Here is a 27,875-nt window from a genome sequence, read left to right as displayed (position 1 = left end):
CCCCCCATTCCGAAGAGATTTCAGTTTTTAAATAATTTATTTATTATGGGAAAAAAAAAATCTGTTCAAGACTCAATGTAAAACCTAATAACTGGTGCCACTATAACATTTTCTTTCCAGAATTGTTTTAATTCTGCTACACTGAAGCATGAATGGCCTATGCTTCAGTGACAAAAGCTTTCAATTTTTATAAGTATTGAAATTTGGACTTGCCCTCTGCTTCTCACATCATCCGTTTTGCTGCATAACCCAATTTGAGCTGAGCTAAAGATTGGTTTGGATTACATTTTTCCCTTTGTGCAATCATTCAAAAACATCTATTCAGACTTAGTTGGGCCATCTTTGTCTGATATTTAAATCTGTCTGCTGATCTAAAACGCTTGAGTGTGACAAAAAGGCAAAAACAGAAGACATCTGTAAGGAGGCACGCACCTTTCCAGAGAACAAGAGCTACAGATCTGAATCTCTGCAGCAGGTCTGGGAATTCGATTAGCAGATCATTCTGTTTGTTTACCGACAGGTCATCCAGTTTGGAGCGGACTGCAGCGAGGACGAGTGCACTTGCCGTGATCCAGATGCCGAAGAAAACAAGAGCAAAGTAAAAACCTTGGACTGAGGAGGTGGAACCGGGGGAGGAATGTAATAAGATGCAGAGATGAAAGGAAGCTGAAGTTGTCTTAAGCAAAAGTCGAACTGCATCACATTCACCACGAGTTAAAAAAAAAAAAAAAAATCAGATGTGTAACATTTTTCAATACAAAGATTGTGATTAAATGCCATTTGTATTTCATTTTCTTGCTAAGCTGCATCCAATGAGTCATTACATCGAATGACGTCCAGACATGATACGTTTCCTTGCTCCTAGCTGAGATGTAAGAGATTAGAAAAGGTTGTTTTGGAGATCAGAACCTAGCACACTGCAGCCCTCCTGCAGAAATAAAGTCATCATAATTGGATCAAATCATTTATCAATGAGCTCAATTACGTTTCTGGATCCTATTAGAGTCGGGCCGCTCCTCACGGCCGAAGGCTACTGGAGAAACACATGTATAGACTAACGTGTATAGATCGTATATCTGCATCATCCAGTATATCCCACAAGGCCACCTATAAGTCAAACAGGTCATTGCTATATTTATGTCACTGTTCACGTTATGTTATTGTGCTACTGTGTTATGCAGCTGGGCTTCCCGAAGCGGCAGTGCATGGACGCGTGTCTAGTTGCTCAGTTATGACAGTTACTCTTAAATCTAAATGAACATTGTGTAATTTCAGATATTGACTGTAAACACATGTATTATCTTCTCTATGCTCTTATCAGTACCACTGAAACAAACCTGCACATACGGTGAAGGTGAGATGAACTCAAGTGTAAGGCAGTCCATTCACTCAGCACAGACTTCATCCATGTCCAGACAGATTCTGGTGTCAAGTTACCAACCAATACAAGGGAACACATCAGTACATAGGATCAATTAAAGTATATTGTGATATTTTACTGTACTTTGTACTCAATATAATAAATTCCAACTTTATACAGACCTGAATCATGTCCTTTTTGACTGATATCTCTGTTTATAAAGGGGGTTAAGGTGATTAAGAATACTTTACATAGCATTCCTCTGACCCAAACAGCACACAAGTGAGCTGCTGAGAAATTTAATCTGCATAGAATGAGTCTTTACATTCTTTCACTTTTTTACATTTGTTTTGCTTGTACTTTACTCCAGTAGAATTAAATGTTTAAAACATGCTTAATTCTCTCAGATATATTTGCATATATTTTATAAAATTCACCAGTTGCTTACAGAAGCCACTTAAATTGTTAAAATAAAAAAAAAGTTGAGATGTCAAGGCCTCAGAAGTTTGTTACAACACATTAAATGAACAAACGGCGTCATGCAGTCACAGGAACACAACAAACAGGAGATGCTTAGAGCAGGGCTGCCTTTTGAACTGGTGTTCATTCTTTGAACATCTCACTCTGCACCACTTCATCCAGCATCTGGAAATGTAATGACTGCAAACCAAGGAAGAAAAAAAGAGGCCGGTCGAGAATAGCGATCATTATCATCATCATATTTGAAATGCCATTTGGAAAGCTGACATGCTATTGGCTGGCGTTTGCTAAACAGCCAGACCAAGAGCTCTGATTGGCTGTAACCCAGACAGCAGAAATAAAAATCACTATTGATGTTAGCTTTTCCATTAGTGCTACGACAGTTTCCACTGGGGATGTTAATGCATATTAAGGTATATCTGGTATGTAAACTATTAAAGTAGGAAGTCATCATAGTTTTTGGGATTTTCGCTGCGAACCCAACCACTGTCTAAAATCTCTGCATTGCAAATTGGGGAGGGAGTAATGCATCATAAAAATGCTTTGTAGAACCCAATCAAATTTTACATTAAATGTACAAAAGTCTGGCAACAATGAACTTTCAGAACCTGGATAGTTATACATGACGCACACAAATCGTACACATTTTTCAAGGATTATTTTATTTCAATGAAACATTTGGGCAGCAGTCTGAGCACTGAGGTCAGAACTGCAACAACAATTAGCAACACCAGTCTCAATGCTGTCACAGAAAGCTGACAGTAAAATAGGAGCAGGAACATCTGTGGAGCACAAATTAAAGATTTGACAGACAAACCATTAGTGCCGTGAAAAACTTCATTGGTAAGTGTTTCGTAGCCTCTGTTGCTTAAAGTAGCAAAGATCAACATGAAAACTCAGTAGTTTATTTGACACATATTATAAACATGATTTCATGCAGATCAGAAACATTTTCAAAGATAAAAACGGATTTCGTTTTTTTTTTTTTTTTTTTTAATGGTCCTTAATTTCACCCCCAAGCTGCTCCAAAAGTCGGTGTTCCCAAATTACAATCATATCACTCACAGGGACAAAATCAGTGCATTAATCTTGCAAAAACTACAATACACAGCTTATATGCAGGTTTGTTAAGATATCGACTAAAGCACACATCAATGCAGTAAAATATCACAAGGAGTATATCGTATATACAGGAGTAAAAGATTAACTCGTGATGTAATTATGTATTACTATCTATACAAAAATCTACAGGCGTTTATTTTAGTATTCACACTTTAGATTTGTTAAAAAGAAAAAAAAATCTTTCCGACATCAATCATCGACATGGCCGTCAGACGTGTTATTAAAATTATACACGAAGTTAAAGAAAATTGTTTCAAGCACAAAATGAGATGTTTTCCAGACCAAATCATTACATTTAAATGACAAACAAACAAATGTTTTAAATATTAAGACAGAGCTGTTTTGCAGCTTTAGTGTCGATTTACTGCTGGTTAAAACTGATGTTGTTTGAACATTAAAAAGATTAAGAAAATACTGTTTGAATTTTTTTTTTAAATGTTATTACTGAAGTAAGTCAACGCGGCTTGAGTTTGAGTTATTTCAAACAAATAGTTTACAACGGTAAATAAGTAAGTATCAACACTACATTCAGGTTATATATATATGTCGTTGCTAAAACTTCATGATAATGTTATGTACAGTGTAAACCTTTTTTTTTTAATCTCTAAAACAGCTCCACAATTCTTCCATGTACTTTGCTTACCTTTCTACCAGCATAGTTCAATACAGAGGCCCACCAAAGAGAGAAAATTCTGCCCAGCGACAATTCAGGACAGCATCAGTGGATTAAGGCGTCATTAAAATGCCTAATTATGCACCTATTGCACTAATATAAATTATTTCCAATAATTTTGATTAGTTTCATAGCTTGAAGCGGCAATATGTAACTTTTACAAAAGCTGTACATGAGGGTGATTGACAGCGCTAAGACCCTCCTCCTCCTGCCTCTGATTGGTCTTTTCTGCAGATGGCGGCGCAACCACAGATTACATCTTATACTGTCACAGCATAGTGACAGTTTCAACAAACATATACAAAGCATAGTCTCCATAAAAGTTACATGCTGCGGCTTTAAAACGAATGAAATCAGAAGATGGGAAAATCGAACTATTATTTCATTTAAAAAATTTTTAATATTATGTCTTACATGATAAAAGGGAAAACTATTGAAAATAACCCAGCAAGAAGCCGGCTATTTGCAAGAGGACTGCATCCAAACATATTGTTGGAGCAATGAGTGGATGAAAAAAAAGAACAACTATGGTGATTAAAAGTGAGCAAAACAACAAGGTTAACAACAACAGGAAGATGAAGCAATGCCAACCTGGACTTCGCTAAAAGAGCCGAAGGCAGACTGCGACCGGACCGACTATTGAATGCATTCACTGTATGGTCATACATTTTTACATTTCGTTTTTAACACTGTTTTTTTTTTTTTACTGCTCTTGTGTCATTTTCAAATCTGCTAAGCAAACAAATTTGGGAATTTCATCAGCTGGAAGCTACGGCCATAAAAATGAAAATCGAATCTATTTGTTTCAATTTTCAAATTGAATTACTGAAATAAAGAAACATTTTGATGATGTCCTAATTTATTAAGATGCATATGCATAACACTCTACATTAACTTCTCAAGCTCAAAGAAAAAGTAATTTGTCTGTTTTGCAGATAAGAGAAATGCCACAATGTAAAGTGGGATTATTTATCTCATTGTTTGGTAGGTGCTAGCCAAGAGCAACACTTTAATTCGGATCAAGTTAGAGAATTGTATTGATGAAAACTGTTGTCTTGAGAGGATTTAATATAAACCACATGTAACAGTGTGGATCTATCCAAGTTCAAACTTGTAGAGGCCACTGTTGCTATCCCTTTAATTTAAAATAGATTTCTTTAATTTTAACTCTTCATTAGAATAAAGAAGTTTACAGATTGACCAAAAGCTCAGATGCTACAGAGCAGTGCTAATAATTAGTACTTTGTTTCTGAGTATCATTAAGGGTAAATTGAGCAGATTTACCTTTGAAACATGAAACTTTTTAGACCCAACTCATGAATATAGTTTGCTTAAGACAAGTTGTACATAAACTTTTGTCTTTCCTTAGCAGGTTACCAAAGTTGGAAAAATGACTAAAAATCATGCTTGAATTTTATTTCAAGCATGAAATGCTTCAAATAATGTGCAGCACTTAGAAATGAGACGTGACTCTCAGCCGCCTTGCCAGCCGAATGTAAAATTGGTTACGTTTTCTTGGGAAACTGTGAGGAAACGGTGCTGATCCTTGGGAAACTCAAACCTCTAGAGCTCCTTGGGCTCTCCGTAGTCGTTGTACATGACGGTGAGTGTCTGCTCGTCACAGGCCTTGTGTACATCTTGGCCCATCTCGGACCAGTTGAGCCCAAAGGCTTTGGTGTCGGTGTAGCGGCAGGACAGGAACTTGAGGGACATCCGGCGAAGGCCGATCTTTGGTTCCTGCAGGAGGCCCTTACACCACAGAGAGAGCTCGTCCAGCTGGGAGAGGATGAGACCCGCCTTCCTGTTGGGGCAAACAAAAAGGAGGCTTTAAAAGCACGTATGGTTAAATACATGAAGACGATGCACGGCTGTCTAAAAGTACTCAGAAGTAAATGATTTGATCATTTCGTTCAGCACAAGCTTTCCATTTAGTTCCAAAAGCATTTTTTTCTTAAAACAGCCCTTGAAACTCTGATGAAAAGTTTTCGGTTACACCAACCGTTGATATATTTACAGGAAGGAAAGCTCGCAAATCCAAGCACACAATCCCAACTGGGAAAAACGGGGTCGGCGGCGTCCTGCTGTGTGTGTGCTCTCCACATGGCATCGTGACTAACGCAGGTTGTGGAGAAACATCCCAGCAAAATCTCTGGACAGCAGCCAGGAAATTCAGGCTCGAGCGCAAACGGGTTCTCCAAATGAACGCTGACCTGAAGCGCAGGTTAGTTACAGAGCGGCTTAAGGACAACAAAGTCAGTTTTGAAAGGCCTGAGTCTAAGTGTTTGTAGAAAATGAGTAATCAGAGTTTGAACAGGTTTGTAGGCAACAACCAAGTTGACCTACAAACCTGTGGAAAGACAAAAATTGCTTCAATTTAACTCAAGTTCTGGTTTATAAAAGGAAATGTAAATTTCTGAGATTGAACAAATATCTGGAAACAATCTTATTTTTATTTTCACTGGCCTTCAGCTAATGGAATCAATGTAAATTTGAGTGTATTTACCTTTTTATACAATGTAAGTACCTGATTTTATCTGTATAAGCAAGTTTGACGTTTTAAGTTAAATTACTGAAATAAACTTTATGAGCTTCTACCGCATTGTGATGAAGCAGTAGAGTTTAATTAGACCTATTACTGGGCGTAACCTGGTAACCCCACACACATTGTTACTAACCCGTTGGAAACACCAGATTGATTTTTATTTTCCATTTCGAGCCAAACGGCAACGACAAAAACAAGCCAAACTGTCCCAACAGGATGTGGTGCCATAATTTGAATATGACAAACAGATACCACCATGGTCAAATTGTGAATTAAAAATATAACAGCAGTTTCAAAAAAAGACAAATTGCTGAATTTTTGCTGGTGGTAAAGACATTAGTAAGCGACCGGGACGTATGAAAAAAAAAAAACCCAAAACCCTTCTGGTTTCATGTGCTGCCAGGCTGAAACTCACGTTGGTTCGTTAAGACACTCCATCCATCATGCTGCGTCCCTGATGCTGGTTTACAAAGACATGGCTGTCTGAGACCAGCGTGTCCACCGCTGCTCCCTCCCTGACGCCGCTAGCTGGGCGAGCTGTACGGTCGGGGACACTTTCCAACTTCCACCCTACGCTCATACCGGCGGGCTGGGGGTCCGAGTGGGAATAACTGCAGCTAAATAGTGGAAAAATGGATGAAACACTTAAATCCCTAACGGTGAGCAAAGAGCTGGCCGTGTGAAACCAAACGGCTCTAATGCCGAGGGGACTCTATGAAATGCCTGAAACTGTTGTTTGGCCAAACCAGGCCAGCTGAAAAATCATCTCCTGTGGTAACATGATACACAGAGTTCACATAAAGACATCTCACAAGACTCCGGGCGCAATAAATAACCATTAAACCCGACGCGCGCAGTCTTTTCTTGGCCCGCATGGCCGACTCTTGTCAGGTGTTTGTCTAAGGTCGGGAAATGGCAGCGAGAGGAGATTTCATTCATTCCTTGCACAGTTTCTTCGTTTTGTGCAGCCAAATTGCTAATTCCACATCGCAACATTTCCACTCTGTCAAGCCAAAAGTCTGCGGGGCGCGCCAGAGCCACCAGACGCACAACGCATCAAGCTACTGAGCAACGCATGCGGCTCGCAATGCGAAGGTATGCAATGAAGTCGCCTACACCGCTTTGGAAAACAAAACACATTCTCTCCGCTTATGGTTTTTTTTTTTTTTTTTTCACTTTTTCTCACATTACCACCAAAACGTAAGTGTGTTGTGACTACTTATAAAAAAGGAAAATGGAACATGGTTTATTCAGATATTTCAACTGAGAACAAAAGAAGGACGGCACGCTGTGTGAAATTTCTTTTGTTCATTCTTCTTTGCTACATGTCACATCATCGGTCAGATCAGATCACGTGTCTATGAACGGTTTAAGTCACGGCACAGATTCTTAAATGTACTTTGTTCTGGCCTTTGACTGGGCAGTTCAGTCAACCCTTTGCAGCCGCCACTTAAAAGACGCCACCTTGCTGCTTTTAGTACATGTGCTTCTCTTCTTGCTGGAGAACATGTTGCACCATGTTGCCCAAAAAAATCTTCTCTAAAACCTTTGACCGAAACGGAAGTTTAGACGTTCATCTACAGTTCTCTCTCTTTTGTATTTGACCTGCAGCATGTTAAAGGGAAGATGGAACATATTCTGAATCAAGCCTCTTATTTTTTTTTTAGAGCTGATTTATTGAAGGCATCTTTCAGAAAATGAGCAGGAGCGAAACCTGAAAGGGCGACTTGTTGGCTGCAGCTTTTTAACTACCTCTGTGAGGGAAGAAAAGGACCCTGGCTCAAACTGGTCAAAACTGGCGACACTTTTGCGAAGAGCAAGGCCTGAATTGGTGGAAACAGGAACAAGCGAGTTTGGTCCGAGAGAGGAAAATTGCAGGGAAGGGGTGACGGTTTCCTTTAGAGCTTTAAAAGCTAAACAGAACCTGAGGCTGGTGAATGTTACCAGAGACTAGAGAAGACATGAACTCCATTTTAGCAGCCTTAACAAATCTCTGGTATGTAGAAAGGTATCAATGCTGGATTTCTTTAGATACGAAGCTCATCTTTTTTCCCCACTGTTACTCAGCCAGCCGACGGTGGCGACGCAGGGCACGGATGGAGTCACTCAGCCACGGTTCTGAGCGTGTTTCTGAATCTGAAAGGTGTAACAGAGTCCCAAATACTAGCACACAGCAAACTGAAAGGAGATGAAAACTCCCTGGCATTATAATCTTTGATGCCATCCGCTGTGAGGCTGGAAGACGGTGAACACAAACATTCAGACGGATGTGCGGTCGCGTCAGTTCAAAACGAGCGTTTGGTACTACTGTGTCCGCTTGTTGCTAATGTTCAAAGTGGGCAGCCTAAGCACTAAAAAAAAAACCAACAACCTCAAACTGCATCACTCCGTACAGCAATACGTGTGACTTATTCTCTGGTTTGGACGAAAGCTGGATCTGGATCTGAACTCTGTTGTGGAATAAAAGCAGACATCAGAAGTGAGCGAGAAAAAAGATGGTTTTTATTTGTAACCGGTGTCTGCCAGTCACTGTGGCAAGCTAATATCCGCTTGTCAAACTCACACTCGCATGATAACCCGCAAATTTCATTTCCCCCCCCCCACTTTTGGATTTTGCTGAGGACTGCATGGTGGCGTGTTGGGTAACAGTGTTAAAAAAAACAAAAACTGTTTAGATCTCAGCTGGGGACTTTCTTTGAGGCCGTTTCTACAGGTACTCCAGCTTCCTCTTGCAGCACAAAACCATGACTAGTGACTGAGTCTAATCTGTATTTGTGTGAACAGCTATTCGCCTTGGGATGCCCGTGCTGCTCTATCCACGTGTCAACTGTCTCTCCCTCACTGACTGCTGGGTGTAGTCGTCACTTCAGTTATTAAAACCTCACAATGTGTTATCGCTGCAAAAAGATGTGCAACCTTAAGAAACTTAGCAAACTCTGCGATTCATATTTGATCCAGTGAGTCACTTGAAGTAACCACTGCACATTATATTATGCTTTCATAGATGATTTTGCAGAATAAACAACTGCAAACGTTAATAACGTTGAAATAACATCTTCAGCTTTAGATGTGCTTTATATCCTGGCGGATAAAGAAGGTGATGGTAACGATGGCGTCCTGCCGGCACAAAAGAGCCCACGTTGAAACTGTCCTTCATATCATTTTCCCTTTTTATGATCCCAATATTACACCACAGATTTCAGCGGTCTGAGGAAACTCAGATAATTATTTGCTTTAAATGAAGAAAAAAAATAAATAAATTGTGGTTTATTTTGCTTTCATTTGTCAGGAAATCACAGAAAGAAACACTCAAAAATAGCAACGGTTGTCATCATAAATCCTTGGACATGTATAGAAGAGGAAAATATTTGTGTGGCTGATAAAGCGTGGACCTCAAAAAAAAAAAAAGAAGAAAAATGTAACCAGGCATAAAATTTCATGCAATTTTGACTCCAGAAAATAACAGAGTAGAGATCTGTCCTCTCTGCACAAACATAACACGAATCTCCCATTCCACCACATCCTAAAGGTGCTCGATTGCATAACGGCGGAGGTCGTCGGAGTACAAGGAACTCATTGTCGCGTTCAAGAAGCCCGCTGGAGATCACGTCAGCCTCGTGACGCGCTGCATTAATCTTCTGGAAGGAGCCATCAGACTCATGAGCTGCTGCCAACAGATCGGTTCATTTATCATTTCTGCTAACAACCAACTGGACAAATGCAACCAGTAAAGTTGACGACGAGCGCGTCTCGCGGACGGACCTCCTGTCCGGATGCAGACGGTGGGGTAACCTCAACGGTTCGCCTCGATATGAACGACGGGATATTTTTATTAGGCAGTCGAGCATATAAATAATCCTACGTTCTCGTCGACTCTTTTCGCATCGTAGAAACCAATCAATCACAGCTGAACTAACAGCTAGGAGGCACTTGCGCATCGACTCTGTGGGTGTTTCTGTCCTTCACTTGGCTTTAAAAAGTCTAACGGCAAAGCAAACAGTACGCTGTGATTGTGATTTTTTATTTATTTTTTTTAAACCGTTTCCAACCATAACAATTATTAACGCAGGTTCGGCTGATTAGAGAGACTGTAAACCAACAACAGAAAGAAAATAAGCAATAAAATATCACGTATGTTTCAATTTGATCCAGGGCAGAGAGTCCAACCAAGGACCCGGTCTGAGCTGAAGTGACCGGGGTTGAGGATTTTCTTTCGGCCCTCCCAAAAACATCTCGTATTTCTAAGTCAACAGCCAACTGTAAAATGATAGACGCTCCCTTGGCGATGACAAGCTCTGGCCATCAGAGGAGCTTCAGAGACGCTATGGTTTGGGTTAAAAACATCATGCAATGTTTGTCTGGGGGGGGGGAAGAAGCAGCAAAATCGCCCTGCACAAAATGCCAAACGGTCTTGTCAGTGAGATTTGATTTGATTTTTCTTTTGGCATATCTGAAACAACAATGAAACAGCCCACTTTTTTTTTTTTTTATTCCTTTGTAAATAATGCTCAGTTTATTTATAGCGATGTACATTGAGTCAGTCTGTGCTGAATCAAAATCTGTTTTCCTTCTCATTGTTCCTGACAGGAAACTTAGGGCTTCGTCGAACATCACTTGAACGGACGCTGGAAGATGAAACTTATCCCTTGTGCATGAGGTCACATTCCTGCTTCTCTCTGTAGAGCGTCAAATATTTGCTGGTTGAAAGAAAAGAAAAGTTGTAATTTAAGAACTAAGCAAAAAGAAGTAGCTGAAGAAGACCTTTAGAAAAACATCCACTAATAATTAACAAAATTTGACATTTTTAAATGTCAGATTCAATGTAATGATGATAAACTTGGATGAAAACTAATTACAAATATTTGCATTCTATACATCATGATTCACATCCTACTGGACTCGAACCATAAGCCTGCATGCACTTAGGAAAACCATTGCTTTACTCACGTGTCTATCATTATTGAGTGTAAATGTGTCTAAAGAAATAGCCAATTTTTTTTTTTTTTTTGACAGATATGCAAACATTTTGAAAGTAGGATGTTATAATCTCATTTGGCAAACTATTCCACTGACTCCGGACAAGAAAACAGAAGGCAGTTTTACTATTTATCCTTCTTCCCTCCCAGTATGCAACTCTGCTTTGGTCAGCGGGTGTTATGTGCGGCGTACTGTGACTGCTGGGTGGCTTCAAGAAATACAAACTACTGTAAGTGCAAAGTTGTGTGCAGGCCTCATCTCCCTTTATATGGACAGCAGTCAAATTAGATCCTGAGGTCAGCTGGAGTTGAAACAGATTTTTTCAAGCAGTAGTTCAAGTTATATTTAAGCAAGTTTCTGGACTTATTGTAAGATCCAAGGATCATTAAAGCTCCTCAGATTGTGTAATTCGGCTGTCTGGCGGCTCCTTTTGTACCCGTGTAACGTCCTTTTTCTCTACGCCTTCGTAAAATCTTCAGTTTTTTTATATAATTTTTTAATACCTGCTGCTACATTGTTTATTTCACTGAATCCACCTGACTTGTTTGAAATTTATCATACGTGGTGAGGTTTGCATTTGCGAAGCTATGATGCTGAAAGGCGTTTCTTTTTTTTTTTTTTTTAAATTTTTTTATTTTTTATGATGACTGATAACAGAGCACTGGAACCCCAGCGTGTCATCAATCTCCTCCCTTATGTGTCTGCAGTCAAACCGTGAGTTGGTTTTTTTTTTCTCCGTCTTCTTGGCAACCATACTTGATGTTTGAGGTTTCAGTTTATTAGTAATCTTCTCCTCTTTCCCCCGTATACAGACATGACTTAAAAATCTAAAAATGAATAAGCAATGCGTCTACAGAGGAAACATCTTACGTCTGCTGAGGAAAAAAAAAAAGAAGCTATTTTCTCTTAGCCTTCTCATCCTTTCTAGGTAAAAATGGTTGCCACGCTAACACTAAGGCGCTTCGCTGGGGAAAATGATGATGGGGTGTCGAAAGAATTTCTGAGGATTTACGTCAGTTTGCCTCTCTTAGCTGTAAACAAGCGTAAGATAAGATAAAATAAGATGCTAACTGCCTCGGTGATATTTCTAACAAATCTGCACCTTTCATTTCCACTGTATATTTTATTTTCCACGCACATTTTTTTTCTAACCAAACTAAAGGAAATAAACAGATTTTTAAATCTTAAAAAAAAAAAAAAAAAAAAACTTTTGGAAATCAGATAAACTTCTGTTTCCAGATAGGTCAGATCTGCAGGATGTGGTGGGGTAGTAGAGTATATAATGATATATATATATATATACAGTTAGGAAATTGGTGTGTGTTTCGTATTGTACGAGGCTAAATGTTGCTAATTTAGGAATCTAGGTCCTTTGATGTTTGCAGCAAGATGTTGCAGATCTTTTATAACCTTGTCGTGGCGAGTTTAACCTCTTCCGCCATCATCTGTTCGGGTAGCAGCATCAGAGCCAAGGGCACAAAACGGCTAAACATCCTATTAAAGAAGGCTGATTCTGCTGTGGAGCCACAGGAGATTAGTGTGCAAAGAAGGAACCTTCATAAAAATCAAGAAAATGATGGACAACCCTGAGTGTCAGAGTGTCAGATCAGAGGCTTTTTGCGGAACCGCTGTAATACAGACCACTACAGGAGATCCTTCCACAGCCATCTGCAATAACTCTTTGAAGAGGCTTGGACAACACGAGTTTAATATGGGATTAATAAAGTGTTTTTATTTTTTTTTATTTGAACGTCTGAATTGAATTCGCATAGCTACACTTCCAGAGTTCAAGCTGATCTCAGGATTTCTTTCTTTTTTTTTTTTTTTTCAGAACAGGGCGCGCATCAGTTGCGGATGCTTTAGAAGCCAGAAACATTGCATGACTAATAAATTTGCTAAAAATGCTTTTGGCAGTATTCTGGTCCTGACTCGAGTCCAAACATTTATCTGCTGCATTTGTTTTTCACAGCAGTGAAATAATGTCAGAGTCATTAAGAGACTGACACCATGGGGTGCTTGTACGCAGTGAAACTGTGAGGCTATTAACCTCTCATCTGGCCTGCCTGCTTGTTAAAAAATAACCATGTGTAGCATTAAGTCATTTCTCCCAGCGAATAGGGAAAGTCTAATGCACATTTGATGACTTGGCTGAGCTGAAACATGTTTATGCTTCCTTAGTTTGTTGTCAGGCCTTACCTTGAATGCACTCCTCCGGGGTGCTTGTATTAACATTAATCACAGCTCCCTTTAACCAAATTGTGGGGTTGTTAATCTAAGTGCATTTTAATGGAACACTTCAGAGGAAACTCCCTCTGCCACATTAACCTTTTCCAACATGGTTCCTATTAAAAAAACAAGCTTTCATTTTGGAGTGAGGGAACCCACAGAAGCAGAGAGAAACAAAGAATTAGGGGAGCTTTCGCTAATCAGATTCACCTGCCAAAGTCTGTTTATTAGTGGATTTTTATGTCCAACACATGACTCTGTTTAGGAAGCACAACGCTGCGCTTTTCACGTTCGCAGTGTTTGTTTGTGCTTTGTGAGGCTCGTCCTGCCTGGATGCCGCTTCGGTACAGAATAAAAAACAACAAAAAAACAAAAAAAAAACACCGGTGATGTCACAGAATCTGTTTTTCCAGCCCGTTTGACAGAGCTTCAATTTGCACAAGACAGCGGTCATGAAGACGCAGAGACATCTGCACAGCGTCGAGGATCAAAACAAAGAGTCGGACGCAAGCACGGCTTTGAACGAGCTGATGTAATGGAGATCTGACCGGTCGGTGGGGTATGTTTGTAATAACGCTGGAACGAATTACAGTTTGCTCTGAAAAATGAAAGGGAAATGCTTCGGTTCAGATAGGATTACCTCTGTTTTTTTTTTGTTTGGATCTTGTTCTTGATTTTGAAAAAAAAAAAAAATCAGATTTCCTTTTGATACACACACTGGATCTCGTGCGAGCTGATATTTAGCATTATGACACTTCTTCAAATCCCTGATGAGTGTTCAGACGTAATGAACAAAAACAAAGTTGTGTACAACCGGGTTCCAGTAACCCTTTAACTCATTCCTGCTGTTAGGATCAGTCTTTTCTTGGCATTTTATTGAGCTACTCTCTGTTGGTCTACCAACAGAGAGTAGCTCACAGTTGTGAGGCCAAAGAAAAAAGATCATTTTCTTTTTGTTTTTGCAAATGAGAAATCTCAAAAATGTGGCATGCATTGGTATCCAGCCCCTTACGGTCAAAAGTCAAATCTTTTTCTGGTGTTAACAGGTTTTCCCTCCAATCATTGTCTCATCAGCTCAGCTTCCTTGGGGATGGTGTGTTCAGATATTAGTATCACGTGCAAGTCGGAAAGTTCGTTTTTGGTCTCATCTGTCAAAGCACCTTCTTCTTCTGCACATGGCTTGTGTCAAACCGCAAACAAAGAATTTATTCTCGCCAGGACGAAGAGGACATCTTGATTAATTTGCGGTTGCACTCGCATTGCTTAACAACGGGGTGAGTGTGAGATATTAAACATTTGGGGTATCGTTTTAGAACATTAAGCCCTACATTAGCCTCTACACAACATTTATCCCTGGCTCGTCTTGTGTGTTGCTTGGTTTGTATGATGCCATTTGTCCAGGAAAGTTCTCACTCCATTTATGACTTGGGTGAGTTCGGGAAGCATTTGATTTTATTTATAGGCATCGGGGAATCGAGGTTTGAGTACAAATCCATGCAAGACTTATTTTTGTGGAAAAGAAAACTCTTTTAAACACCACAAGTAGTTTTTTTCTGCTATTCTGATTTGTCATATCTCATAAAATCTCAATATGACATTTTGAAGTCGGTGATTCTAATGTGACCACATTTTGACACTTCATTATTTAGGAGAACCTACTTCATCTATAAGCAGCACATGCCATCCAGATTACATTGGAAAGTGACCTTCAGCAGCAGAACGATACACTTAAATTAACTTTACTGTGAGACCAAGAGCCTGGTGTTGTGCTGACCTTCCCCAGATGTCCAGAAGATGTTCTACCTGAATTGTGAGCTAGCTCAGTTAAGTACTGTCAGGATAAAAACATCTAATAAATACTTGTGGGGGGTAGAGTAGTTAGACTTAGACCAGATCTGCCAACGGCGGATGTCAAATCTGAAGAAAGTTCATCAAAATCAACCCGTTGTTTAACTTCTGGAATCAGGTGATTCAGTGTTTAAGGTTTACACGGTTCTAGGATTCAATGGCTCATTACATTGTTTAAGGATTAGCGGCACTGAAACCTCACTTCAGAGCAGCACTTTCACCAAACTGATCCAACACAGACGCTTGTCAAGTTGCCACATTTCTTGGCCAATCTCCTTGGTGAGTTATGCCGTTACTGTTCAAGGCATTGTTAGTGTCAACTGCACCACTCAGTGTGACAGACTCGGCTCTGTTGGTGGGAGGGCAACTCATGGATGAAAAAAACAAAACAAGACAGATTTTTCAACTATAGTCTACCCGTTAGTACAATGGCTCAGTCTTGAGGTATTCTTCAAAAGTCTGGCTCAAGACAGATCCACACCACACTTTGTATAGTTTCTGTTCTACTCGCATATCAGCGATCAAGTTGAAGTTGATGATCAATTTACTGGTAGGAATGCAGCATGTCTGATCTGTTTTGTGCCACAGGAGTTGGGCTTTTAAGAAACATAACATGGGGTCCCCCCGATGGGCTGCCACCTTATTGTGGTGGAAATAACACAATAAGATTCTGTTTTCGTAACAGAATCTACTATGCTTCTAATTAGTTTATTTTCCTTAAAACAGTAATGAAGGCACTTTTAGACACTAGGATTATCTCGTGATAATCCTAGAAGCTAAGATGTCAGGGGGAGGGATGGATGGATGGATGGATGGATGGATGGAACGAACAATGGGCTTTGGTTTTCAGCTACTTTTCCTATACACAAACAATAGCTGTCCAGCATGAAAACAAATGAAACGAATGAAACTTTAAAACCTCTTAGATTTTTGTGCAGCAGGGAAATAAAGAGAATCGTGACTCAGGAAAAAAGGTCAGAAGAGAGCAGTACCTCGGTCCCAGCTCATCCTCACACCTCCAGGTGAATTCTCCGAAGCTCTCGTAGCGCTGGTTGTAGTGGTAAAGCACGCGGTGCAGTGTGGGAGCGCCCAGGTCCATGAGAGTGTTGTAGGCGGTCTGCTGCTCTTTCCCGCTTGTGTAGCCATTGAACAGATTGTAGATCTTGTCAGCAATTTCTAAAGGAACACATACAATCCGAAGTCAAAACAAACTCTTACGTACTTTGTCATCAACATGTGGGGATATCTAATCAAGACCTTAAACTGTTAGTATCAGATTGAAATGAATTAAATTAAATGATTTATTTCCCCCTAAGCGTCAAAATGAGGAGAGAAGCCGTTTGGTTTCAACTGTATAAAACACATTATCTTTAATGATGTATCGGTGGTGAGTCTCAGTATAGGCAAATGTCTATAAAGAGTTATGGAGTTTGTACGTTTTCTTTTATTAAATCAATGATGGCAGTAATGACATCAGCAAAGTTTCCCCCAGGGTACTATAAGCCTGGCAGGCCGCCAGGATTTACTTGTGCCCCCACCAGGCTTAGCGTTGCTTATTTATTTGAGTTTTTTTTAAATGTTTAAGAATATTTAGTTAGTGTTTAAATAATACTAATGTCTTCCAATAACACATAATAAACTAGTGATATTTTCAAATTTCCTGTCAACTTTAAACAATTTTTATCTCAAAAACATGGTGGACCACTGGATGACTGCCCTAGCGCCCCAACCAAGGGGTTAGCAAGATTTCTGGGGGAAACCCTGCATAGGGGTTGATAATAAAACAACTTTAGACTTGTTTCCATTTAGCCTGAAAGGAATGGCAGTCTTTGGGACTTTTGAGTAGTTTTGTAGCTCTGGGTCACTCAATATGTTGCATTTCAAGTCATGCAATATTTTAGACAGCAATCAATCAGACTCTTCAAGAAAACCCAAAGACAGGTGAAATATTTACCCTGTTTTGGTGTGCTGAGTAAAGGCCCTTCGAAATACTGAAATATTCACATACTTGTCCTACTTTCACATCCTAATCTTTTATGTCAACATATTTTCTGAACTGCAAGACCTTTGCCATTGGCCTTGTAGCCTATTCTCAGAAATCTGTCTTTTCGTAACAGAACCTACTATGCTTCTAATTAGTTTATTTTCCTTAAAACAGTAATGAAGGCACTTTTAGACACTTAAACACTGAAAATGGACTAAGATGAATAATATTCATCCCCCATTTTTCAGACTTTGACTGGAAACGCCACGTGTGGAAGGAAACTTGGTTTCTGATTACATGACTTTGATGTAAACTTTAAAGATTTAGAAATGTTTTGTTAAACAGTTAATGTTAAGCATGGTTAGTAACTCCAGGGCAAAAGAAAAAAAAATAAAGTTTAAGTTCTGAAATAGTGTTTATTCCAGTTTGTGCTCCCTGGAGTAGCAGAGATCATTGCGAACACCCACAATTATGTTTAGTTTTCAAAAGCCTGTCTGGATTTTGTTTCTGTATTTCATTAGCGTTGCTGTGAAGCTCTTTCCTTTTCATACTCCAAGCCAACTTTTAGATCTTCAGATATGCGGCATGCTATTTTAACGTGCAACTTCCACTCAGAACACCATTTGAAAAAGCATAAATCATTGTTCAAGTTGAAGTTGGAAAGGCTTTTTGTAACTCGGACAGATTTTTGAGCTTTTCATGGCCTGTCAGGCTAGCAACTTATCCCCTCTTCTGGATGGTAATAAAGTCACCCCAGTACACTGGAAGTATTACGTTTCACACCATTTATACTTCTCCAGGCATTAAAATTAACAGCGTAAGCCCAGTAGGATCACACTTCAATGACTAGCGCATTTTTGTAATAGCTGATTAAAATCAGCAGCCGGATCCACAAAAACATCTTTGCTATGAAGCCGTTATTGCTGCAGAGGGTCGGCAAGGATTCCAGCTCTTTAATTTCTGAGATGGGATGATATATATATATATATATATATATATATATATATATATATATATATTTTTTTTATAGTCAATATCCTCACGGAATTGCAGGATACGGTGACCATAAACAGTCCTGATCCAGAGAGGGGAAAACTATCTGCCTGTGACTTTATGACTCACTCTATGAACTCACATGACATCTACTGAGAAATAGCTCCAAACAGGCAGGAATTATTTCATCTAATAACAGAACTTTTGAGAACTATTTAGTGATTCCATTTGGTCGCTCTATTTTCATGCTTTTTACAATAAAGGTTAAAGTGCCCTGCAGAAGTGCTAATGCGCCTTAAAGTTGGACAAAATTGAGTCCCATTGCAGCTTTAAACATAAATATGTCTTACTGGACATTTATGTGATACATCAACTGAATGTAGAACATATTTGTGAGATCAGGGTTTTATATGTGTGCAATTTAATCTATAAACAAAGCTGCCATGAGATTTGAATATAAGAGAACAACCAGTATCGGAAAAGACACACCGGGGAGGGAGGCGGTTTGAGGAGGCTTTATGCTGAAATGCAACATCACAGAGCGTCGTTCAATCATCTGTCCAAACACATAAAGAGCATAGCACAACTGCAAGATCTACCAAAACAAGGCTTCCCACTTAAACTAACCAGCTGAGTCAAATACCACCTTCTTTAGAGAAGCAGCCAAGATCTCCATAGTAACACTGTAACACTGAAAGCAGCCTAATTGATCCTCAGGTGGGAGGATCAATTAGGCGTTTGCTCCACAAATCTGGACTTTTTAGAAGAGCGGCAAAAAGAAACTCATAGCTGTAAGGCAGAATTAAGCGGATCCCTTTAAAGTTTGCAACAAGTGATGCAGGAGAACAGCAACCACTGGAAGAAGGTAAGAAAGTCGGCCTTAGTGTCGGCTGTGCTGAAGAGGTTCGTTTTCCAGAAGGAAAATGAACATTGAGCTCTCAGTCGGTGGCCCCCCACAAGCACTGATTCTTTCACAATCCATGCTGAGGATGTGCATTATTTTATGCACAATTTTCTCACAATCACAAGAATATCACCAGATGTCCGTTTAAAAAAAAAAAAAAAATCACTACTACAGGAAACTTTCTACTTTCACTTTTGGAAGAGCTTGCTAATTGCTACTTCCTCTACATTCAAAGCCTTGGTGAAAAGAAAACGACCTGTTCAAACTGTGCAACAAAAAGGAAAAGCGGGTGGAGAAAATCGCTAACTCAAAGACAAATGGACATCATTTGTCTTCATTCGCCCTTCGCCCTGCAGAAGAACAAAGTGTTTAATTTGCCAGGGGACCACATTTGAAACTGCATTGTGAAAGCAAGCGTCAGCATTTTGAACAACAAAAATAATTGCACCAAGATCGTCTTACCAAGCTGCGAGCGGGATTCTTGATACGTCTATGACACAACAAAAAGCAACAGAGTGCTCACTCAGAGCCGCATGAAATGTAAAAAAAACATTTCCATGGCTGAGATCTTGATATTTTTGTTTACCGAAGAATTCTGTGGCGAAATTGATTAGTTTTGTTACATATATAGACTTTTGACTCATCAAAAAAAAAAAAATCTTTAAGATGTCCATTGGAGCCTCTTTGAACCGTATTCTGATGTTACAATGACTCAGTTAAAGGCCAGACCTCTGTGGAATTGAGAACATTTGCAAGTCTTGAAAACTGATGAATCCAAATTGTCTGAGCTAGATTTATTTTTTAAGTTAAAAAAAAAAATACAAAAAAACTTTTTCCTAGGTGTGCAATCCTGGTAAATTCATGCCCCAAATATCTTTTGCATCTTTACCTGCAGTAGACCTTAATATTTTACAGCATTACCTTCAGTAAACAATTGTTCTATGAAGTATTGACTCAGGTGGGATTGAAGACAAATACATATATAACACTGCCTGAGATTTATACTGTAAAAGGTGTGAAAACCATAAAGTCCTTTCCTTCCACTTTACAACCACAGGCTACTTTTTGCTTCATCATGTAAAATTAAATAAAATGTTGTCGTTTCGAGTCAAAATGTGAAAAAACCTCAGAGGTGCGAATACTTTTACAAGGCACTGGATATTCTGAATACACAGACCCTAACCCTAAGTTTGACACACTGTAAGAAAAAAAAAAAAAAAAAAAGCTTAATTGCACGATTATTCACATGAAAAACAAATTGGCCTCAGCGAGCTGGTTGTGAACCCATTCGGCCTCATTTCTCACCCTGCGCTTTGACATCATCCACAGTCGGACACGGAGTCTTGATGGTGACCTCACTCGGACTGGACCGCCGTCCTGTGTTGTCTACAGCCCACAGACGGAACCTGAAGACCATACAAACAAACAAATGGGTTCACGGAGATACGGAAGTACTCGTGCTTGCAGCTTGCAGTCAGCTGCTTTGCTTCGTGGGTTTGGACGTTTTCTACAGAACAAACTCTGTGTGACGGGATTTACAGTGTAGAGTTCTCTTGTTCTTTTCATTTTATTCTGTTAACAACAACAACATAGTTTCGAGAGCAACAAACTGACAGACACTGCCAGCTGGTAGTCTAATAAGAGCCACATTTTCGAGGATAGCAGCCTGTATGGTTCCGACGCAGCGCCCTCACTGTAGCGTTTCCTGATTGAATATCGCCACCTTGTGGTTAAAACATAACTTGCACAATAAAAGACTGAAAACAAACAAAACCCCAACATATTTCTTCTTTTAATTTGACTGATTAAACATCCGTCCAACAAAGACAGAGGAAATTCTCTTGAAGCTTTCAGCTTTCATAAAAGCATCGGCGTATTTCTCTTCACGTCATCATTTTGTCGAACCAGAGGCACCATATGGTTTCCAGCTTTTCGTTCCAGGTTCCGTTTGTATAAGAAATATAGAGTCTGCAGCAGCCTGAGGGGGATAAGAGTACTAGTCCTGGAGAGATGAATGAGCTGTCAGCCAGGATAAAAAGAGCAGGATACTTGCGGATGTTGAAAATAAAAGGGCATGTTAGGCGGCTAATTCAGCCCATATACATCCAAACCGTGTGCTCTGCCTGTTGGCCTCTGGCCCCTTTTCTTCGAATTACTTTTCACGTTCAAAACGTTTCTCTCCGTGTTTCACCTTTACGCTCCCCCCCCTGTTTTCTTTTGTAACCCCAAAGTTTGATTTAAGGTTTTTTGGCTAAACCTTTTACCCCCTTTTTCTATTCCCCAGTGTGTCTTGCTCCCCTTCGCTGCAGTGTGTGTGGCTTCCTTTCTGGCAAGGATTGTGTGAGATAAGTGTGAACATGCTTGAGCGAGAATCCAAGAATCCGGTCTTGATCACGGCATCGCATGTTAAAGCTTTTTTTTTTTTTTACTGTGCTGACAAACATATGTAGGAAGAATAAAGAGCCATTATAGAAAAAAAAAGAAAAATAGTAGTTTTCAGAATTTTTTTCTCAAGCTCCCCTTTCTTGTACTTTTATTATCTTGTTAAATACCAAAAATAAAGTTTACGCTAACATATCCTACATCGCAATGAATGTAACATTTCAGATGTAAGTCTTTGTTTATTACATAGTGGATTGCGCTGAGTACAAAACAACATAAAAATGATCAATATAAATCTGAATTATTATCTCAATAATGGTCTAGATTTAGAATCATATTCAAAAGTAAAAGTGGAAAAATCACATCACCAGCTGATTCAGTGTCAATGGAAATTCCTCAGGTCAGAATGGGTCTCGGTAGCGTGTGTGGCCTTTATGACTTCCCTACAACAACTGGACGCGGCCCTGATGAGGCAGCGGACAGAGTGGAGTTGTTGGATGGAAGAAAACATCATGTCCCAGATGCACTCTGCTGGGTTCATGTCTGGGGGATGAGCAGGCCACTCTACAGCACCAATGCCTTTATCATGCAGGAAACTGCTGACACAATTCAGCCAAATGAAACCCAGCATTGTCCTGCAGCAGAAGGAATCCACGGCTCACTCCGCTACATTATGGGTCTCACAAAGAGGTCTGAGGATCTCATCCTGGTACCTAATGTCAGTCAGGGCATCTCTGGCTAGCACGTGGAGGGCCCTCCAAAGAAAAGCCTCCCCCCACACAGTAACTGACCCACTGCCAAACCAGTCATGCTGAAGGATGCTGCAGGCAGCATAACGTTCTCCACGGCGTCTCCAGACTGTCACGTCTGTCACATGAGCTCAGTGTGAACCTGCTCTCGTCCGTGAAGAGAAAGAGCCACCAGTGGTGAGTTGGCCAGTCTTGGGGTTCTCTGACAAATGCGAGTCGTTCTGCACAGTGTTGGCTTGTAAGCACAGGCCCCGCTCATTGATGCAGGGCCGTCGCGCCACCCTGGCGGAGTCTGTTTCTGACTATCTGAGCAGAAACGCGCACATTAGTGGCCTGCTGGAGGTCATATTGCAGGGCTCTGGCAGTGCTCCCCCTGTTCCTCCTTGGACAAAGAAAGAAGCGGTGGTCCTGCTGGGTTGTTCCCCTCCTACTGCGGCCTCTGCATCTCCTGGTACACTGGCCTGTCTGCTGGTGTCTCCGTGCTCCGGACCCTGTGCTGACTGACACAGCAAACCTTGTTACAACTTACAATGATGTGTAATGTTGGATGAGTCGGAGAGTAGTGGTAACATGCAAGATGTCAGCCAGAAATGATGAGTACAGAGAAATGGTCTGGGTTCACCACCTGTAATGCATGTTTGAGGAATCCTTTGATTTTCCCTGGCAGCCATTCAGGGGTGCCTAAACACTTGCACTCACAAAAGGCCACCTACTTTCAAAAAGAAAAAAAAAAAAAAAACCAACTACTTCCCAGTGCAATGCTCCGAAGAAAGGTTGTAAACAACATAATGGAGAAGCATTGCTGTGATGATGATGTCAGAAAAAGCAGGAGCTTCTGAAAAAGACAGAGGTCCAGTTTCAAAGCATCAAATTTCAAAGAGAAATATAACAAAGCAGTCAAACTGCTGCAGCTAATGAGTCAGTACTTTTGAATCTTATAACTTCTTCACATACAAATGGCATTTTTCTGCAAGCTTAGTGAGTAACCGTCTCTACGGTCAAAGTGTAGGCTGATCTACGGAGGGCATTAAAGAAGCTGCTTTCAGCCAGAGTGGTGACACAACATGCTTTTTCTGGCAAGTTTCAAGAGAGACGTTAAAGTTTCCTAGAAATGACGTGTCATAACTTAGCACTTTTTAGGGATATTCAGTGGTGCTACATTGAAATAGAGCCTCCTCTGCAACTGTTGATAAAGGTGTGTTAAAAATTAGACAAATTCATCTTCTAAAGCAGATTCATTATCTCACTCAAATTTCACCTCCTATCTAATCAAATGTTTTTATTTTTATAAATATAACAACGCAGTTTATTTTGTCACCCACACAAAAACCACAATGGGATGGAAGGGAATGAAAAGGTTCAAAGGTCACTGCAGTCAGGAGGGGCAACATTAGGTCACCAAGTCTGCACCACAACCTTTAAATGGTATTTCCATCTCCTTCTGCATGTCATGTAAAAACCTTTTCTGTCCTACCATTACAAACGTAAAGATGGAACAAATATGGAAGTGCACCTTATGCTTATTTTTGAGCATGAGGAAGAAAATGTGATGACGTGGTTGTGTTTCTCCTCTGAAACGAACCTTATTGGACAGCTTTAGCCTCAATAATTATTTGAAATGTTGCATTAATATCTACTGAGCTAACCAAACCCTGGGAAGACTTAACGGGGTAACGATAAAAACAAAGTGATCGAGTCAAGACAAAACAATGGTTTACCGGATATAAAGTCAATCTCTCTTCCCGGGTTATTATCTCAGACCTAAACTCCATAAAGAAACCCTGTAGGATAAACTATAGAGATGAAAGTATAAAAGCAGATCCAGGACTCATGGTGATCTGGAGAGATCGTGGAAGCGAGAACAGCCAATAAATTGCCTCTCTCAAATCTCGTAAAACGTTATGGAAGACCAAGCGATGTCTTATTGGCTTAAGGAGGATGCTAACAATTGTGGGACCAGTGATTTTTAGAGGAAAACGTTTTAAATGTTAGACTGCTTTCCTGTGTTTCATGTGTTCCTGTGCCAACATAGCTGAGTCAAATGGCTGAATTGCCTTCTCAGCATGTCATCAAGTTTTCCAAAGTCCATTTACTTCAAGTGTGCTGAAACAGGGAATGATCTGAAACATGCGAGACAGCACGCCTTGAGGACTAACTGAGGACTCCACTGGCACTGAGAGAATACTTCAGGCTACGATCTGCTTTTATTTCCATTTTTCAGAGTTATGTTGTCATAATGCAGTTAAAGAGGCTTCACAATGATAGTGGATATATGGAGTCACCTGGATTTGTTTCAATGTTAGCCTGCCTCGGACAAAAAGCAATCTTCTTTTTGTTTCTCATGTGGACCAATTCAAAAACTGATCTAAATTTTATGCTGTTAATTAAGATGAGAACTTAGCTTTTTTTTTTTTTTTTAAAATAAATGATACTTCTTAAAAAGCAAACACTTTTCAAAACTCCCTCTTTTACATTTTCCACATGTTAAAGAAACCAAGCTGGTAAATAAGGCAAAGTGAAAGCATTTAAATATCTGTACTTCCTTTCTTACTTAAAGCTAAAATTAGTGGCAAACACAGAGAAACAAGCTCATTCATTGGACTGGCTAAAGCTAACGTCTGTCTGCTAAAGCAATTTTGCAGTCAAACGTTTTTTTTTATTAGCAAATGAAATGATTTTTGCAGTCCTTATGGGTTCATATTGACAGCAAATAATGGCAATAAAGACAACAGTAAGGCCTGATTAACTTCACCAGAGAGCATTTCAGAGACACTGCAGCACTTGATTTGTGGACTGCACCTTAAGCTTCCATCAGTGGCAATTTATGACACCTTGGAAAAGCAAGTGTGTACCTTTCTTCACGTGTTGAGCACCGAGTGTCAACTCACATGTATGTTGCGTCAGGTTCCAGGCAGCGAATGATCAGACTGATGGAGGAAGACAGCAGGTTTGGGATGTCCCCCAGCATCACACATGGAGACCTGGCCCCAGACAGGATGTCGTCCACGAAGCTCAAGAGGGTTTCTGCAGAACAGAGAATGGATGGGTTAATGCATTTTTTTGGAAAGACTGTGGTTTAGCACCTTTTGCTGCAACATGAACAAACAATGTTGTGAAAAGCTTTTTTTTTATCTGCTCTGATATTCTACTTTTTGTGGCGAGTCAGTGTTTCAGATCATCAGACGAAGATAATTGAAGTAAATACAAAAGACAGTTTAATTTACTACGGAAAACATTCAACCTGTCTATGAGACGAAGTTATTGCCCCCTCCCCCCCTCAGCTCTTAGTAGTTCAGCTATGTTGGATTTTTATGGTCCAGGTTTAAACGCTAAAAAACTTGTTCATGTTCAGGCAGAATCATAGTTATAGTCATAGTTAAAGATACTGTAAAAACAGGAAAGGCATTCTTCTCAATCTAAATCCTTTCATTTTCTGTCAAAAAGACAAGGCTTTCTTACATTCCTCTATTCTTTTGCTGTTCAGTTATGTCATGTTTATGTATGACAAACATGTCATATACCAAGTGAACAAATAAAGAATATAAATACTCTGTAGATTTTGCAACCTCAATATTATGACAAAAGCACACAAAAATGAGTGTTATATAAGCCCTTCAGGTACAGTGTGTACCGGCATGGCATATTCTTGGAAAGCTGTTTCACTGTGTAAAGGCGCAGATGACCAAAGTGGCTGATTTTGATTTATTTTACGAGGGAAGGAGTGTCCACCGTTAGTGACGGCTTCCTTCAAAAGAACTCGGGCCTGCTGTACGTGGAGACTTTATGGACCGAATAACCCGGTCCAGGCGCGGCCATTGTAAATCTGAGATCTGCAATGAGCATCCCAGAAAAAAAACACACACACAAAAGGAACATGGTGTTGAGGATCTCTCTTTATTGGGTTCAACTCATGCCTCCCATTCACACACTTTCACTTTACTGTTGCACACTGGTGTCCAAGCAGATGGTGGACCCCACTTCCAATGACCCATTCAGGAGTTAAAAATAAAAACTCTGCTTCTGCTATTGCTACTACTCCTGTAATCATGTAACTACGTGTGTGGGGGGGAAAAATATAAAATATTTAAATATTTTACTGAAAGTTTCTGCCATTTATTTCTACATCCAGACATGTTCAACCCGATCGTTGCCGTCGCTGCATTCTAGCGCTAATGTGTTTTTAAATGCTCTATTTCTCCTAAAACCTCACCCTCCGCTCTGAATGCTACATAATCAACAAAAAAGGCAGTTTCACGCTCCGCAGATGCTCCCCATCTTTAGATTTAAAATGTCGTGGCTCCGTTACCAACATTCATCTGCGACGTTTAATCTCAAAAGCACAGCTGAACTTTACTTGCACTCCGTCCAGCGCTGTGTAACCGTATAACGGCCACTGCTGCAACCAAATACCTTTCCTGCTGATCTGTTATAGCACTGTCCTGCAAAACGTTGTTTCCCTGCACGCTTAACATAAGAGCTTTCCAACACTGTTCAGTCACCGAGGCAGGGGGAGTGCTGCAGAGCTCAGCTCTTCCTGTGCTCTCGTTTACTTGGACTTGAATATCTGTTATTTCCAAATTAAAACACTACCTCACTCTGCATACCTGTTTATATTCCACCTTGTAAATAAGTGCATAAATCGTTTTAATCCTCAAATGTTATCTAATTAATTGACATTTATTTATTTTAATGTTTTAAACACTAAATAATATGAAATATTTCTTATTTATAATTATTTACTTTTGTATATTCTACGCAATTTATTTTTCTCACTGGATTTCCCTGTCAGTCAAACGTTTGAGTCATTTTATTCCATTGTGTGACTTGATGTGGTTGAGGCTACCGCTAATATCCTTTTCCTAGCTAGCTTTTTTTTTTTTTTTGCGTCTATTAATGGATAAGTGACATTTGTCTTTGCCATGGGCTAACTTCTGTTGCCAACCCCCAATCTGTGGTTCTACTACTATATAAAATATACAATGTTATTTTGTACATTTCTGTTATACACATCTTAAATTTAATGAATAATGGTCTTAAAGAATTCTTAAAAAGCCACTTGTGTAAATACTTGTGCTAAAAATCGACATTTACCAATTATTACGTTCAGCAGATGAACCTCCAGCATCTCCACTACCTTCTTTTCAGGGGTTTATAGATGCTCCTTTTGACACACACAGCTAGCTTTGTATCCCTTGCTGGCACCCATACATGCATCAGAAGGCCAGCTGGCCCCCAGGGAGTGGACTTCACTGCACAGAGGAAAAACCAAGCCTACTAGTATGAAAGGTGTGCAAAGTGATGGTGGTTGTGAGGTGGCCATCCCTGAGTATGCTCTGCACAAGCAATGCTTGTCTCTGTGTATTTATACATCCCTGCGGTGTATGAGTGTGTGTGTGTGGGTGTGTGTGTGTATGGACTGAGGTGGTCGGTTTTTCTTAAACAGGATATGCATACAAGCTTTTCGAGGGTTCAAGCAGTCACATAGGATACACGATGAGTGATGGGCGCTTCGCGGTGGTCATCCTCTCATGTCACCATCTGGTTAACAAGAGCCATGGAAACATAAAGAGTGGGACAGTCTGTTAATAAAAAAAAGAAAGTGTGTCCAAGCTGCCAGAGGAGGATGTTTACTCAG

The 27,875-nt window shown here is 40.0% G+C and overlaps 2 protein-coding genes across 2 annotated transcripts in view; one reads left to right on the top strand and one right to left on the bottom strand.

Annotated features, from left to right (window-relative positions):
• pappa2 (pappalysin 2) overlaps positions 1–1,541 on the top strand; it is a 77,554-nt gene extending 76,013 nt beyond the window's left edge. The window contains exon 27 of the mRNA XM_015056289.1: positions 521–1,541. Coding sequence (XP_014911775.1) covers positions 521–616 — 96 coding nt within the window. The 3' untranslated portion in view covers positions 617–1,541. The remainder of the gene's footprint in view (positions 1–520) is intronic.
• Positions 1,542–2,481: 940 nt separating this feature from the next.
• LOC106962106 (astrotactin-1-like) lies at positions 2,482–25,309 on the bottom strand (the record flags this gene model as incomplete). The annotated part of the gene is made up of 4 exons (XM_015056288.1): positions 2,482–5,436; positions 16,221–16,404; positions 20,415–20,515; positions 25,129–25,309. Coding segments are annotated over 4 exons (704 nt in total), but the record flags the coding sequence as incomplete, so codon positions are not given.
• Between the last annotated feature and the right edge of the window lie 2,566 nt (positions 25,310–27,875).

This window comes from Poecilia latipinna, unplaced genomic scaffold (genome assembly GCF_001443285.1).
Source record: "Poecilia latipinna isolate Pla-1442-1.1 unplaced genomic scaffold, P_latipinna-1.0 Scaffold1372, whole genome shotgun sequence".
Classification (NCBI taxonomy): Eukaryota; Metazoa; Chordata; class Actinopteri; order Cyprinodontiformes; family Poeciliidae; genus Poecilia; species Poecilia latipinna.
This window is presented reverse-complemented; position numbering and strand designations above follow the sequence as displayed.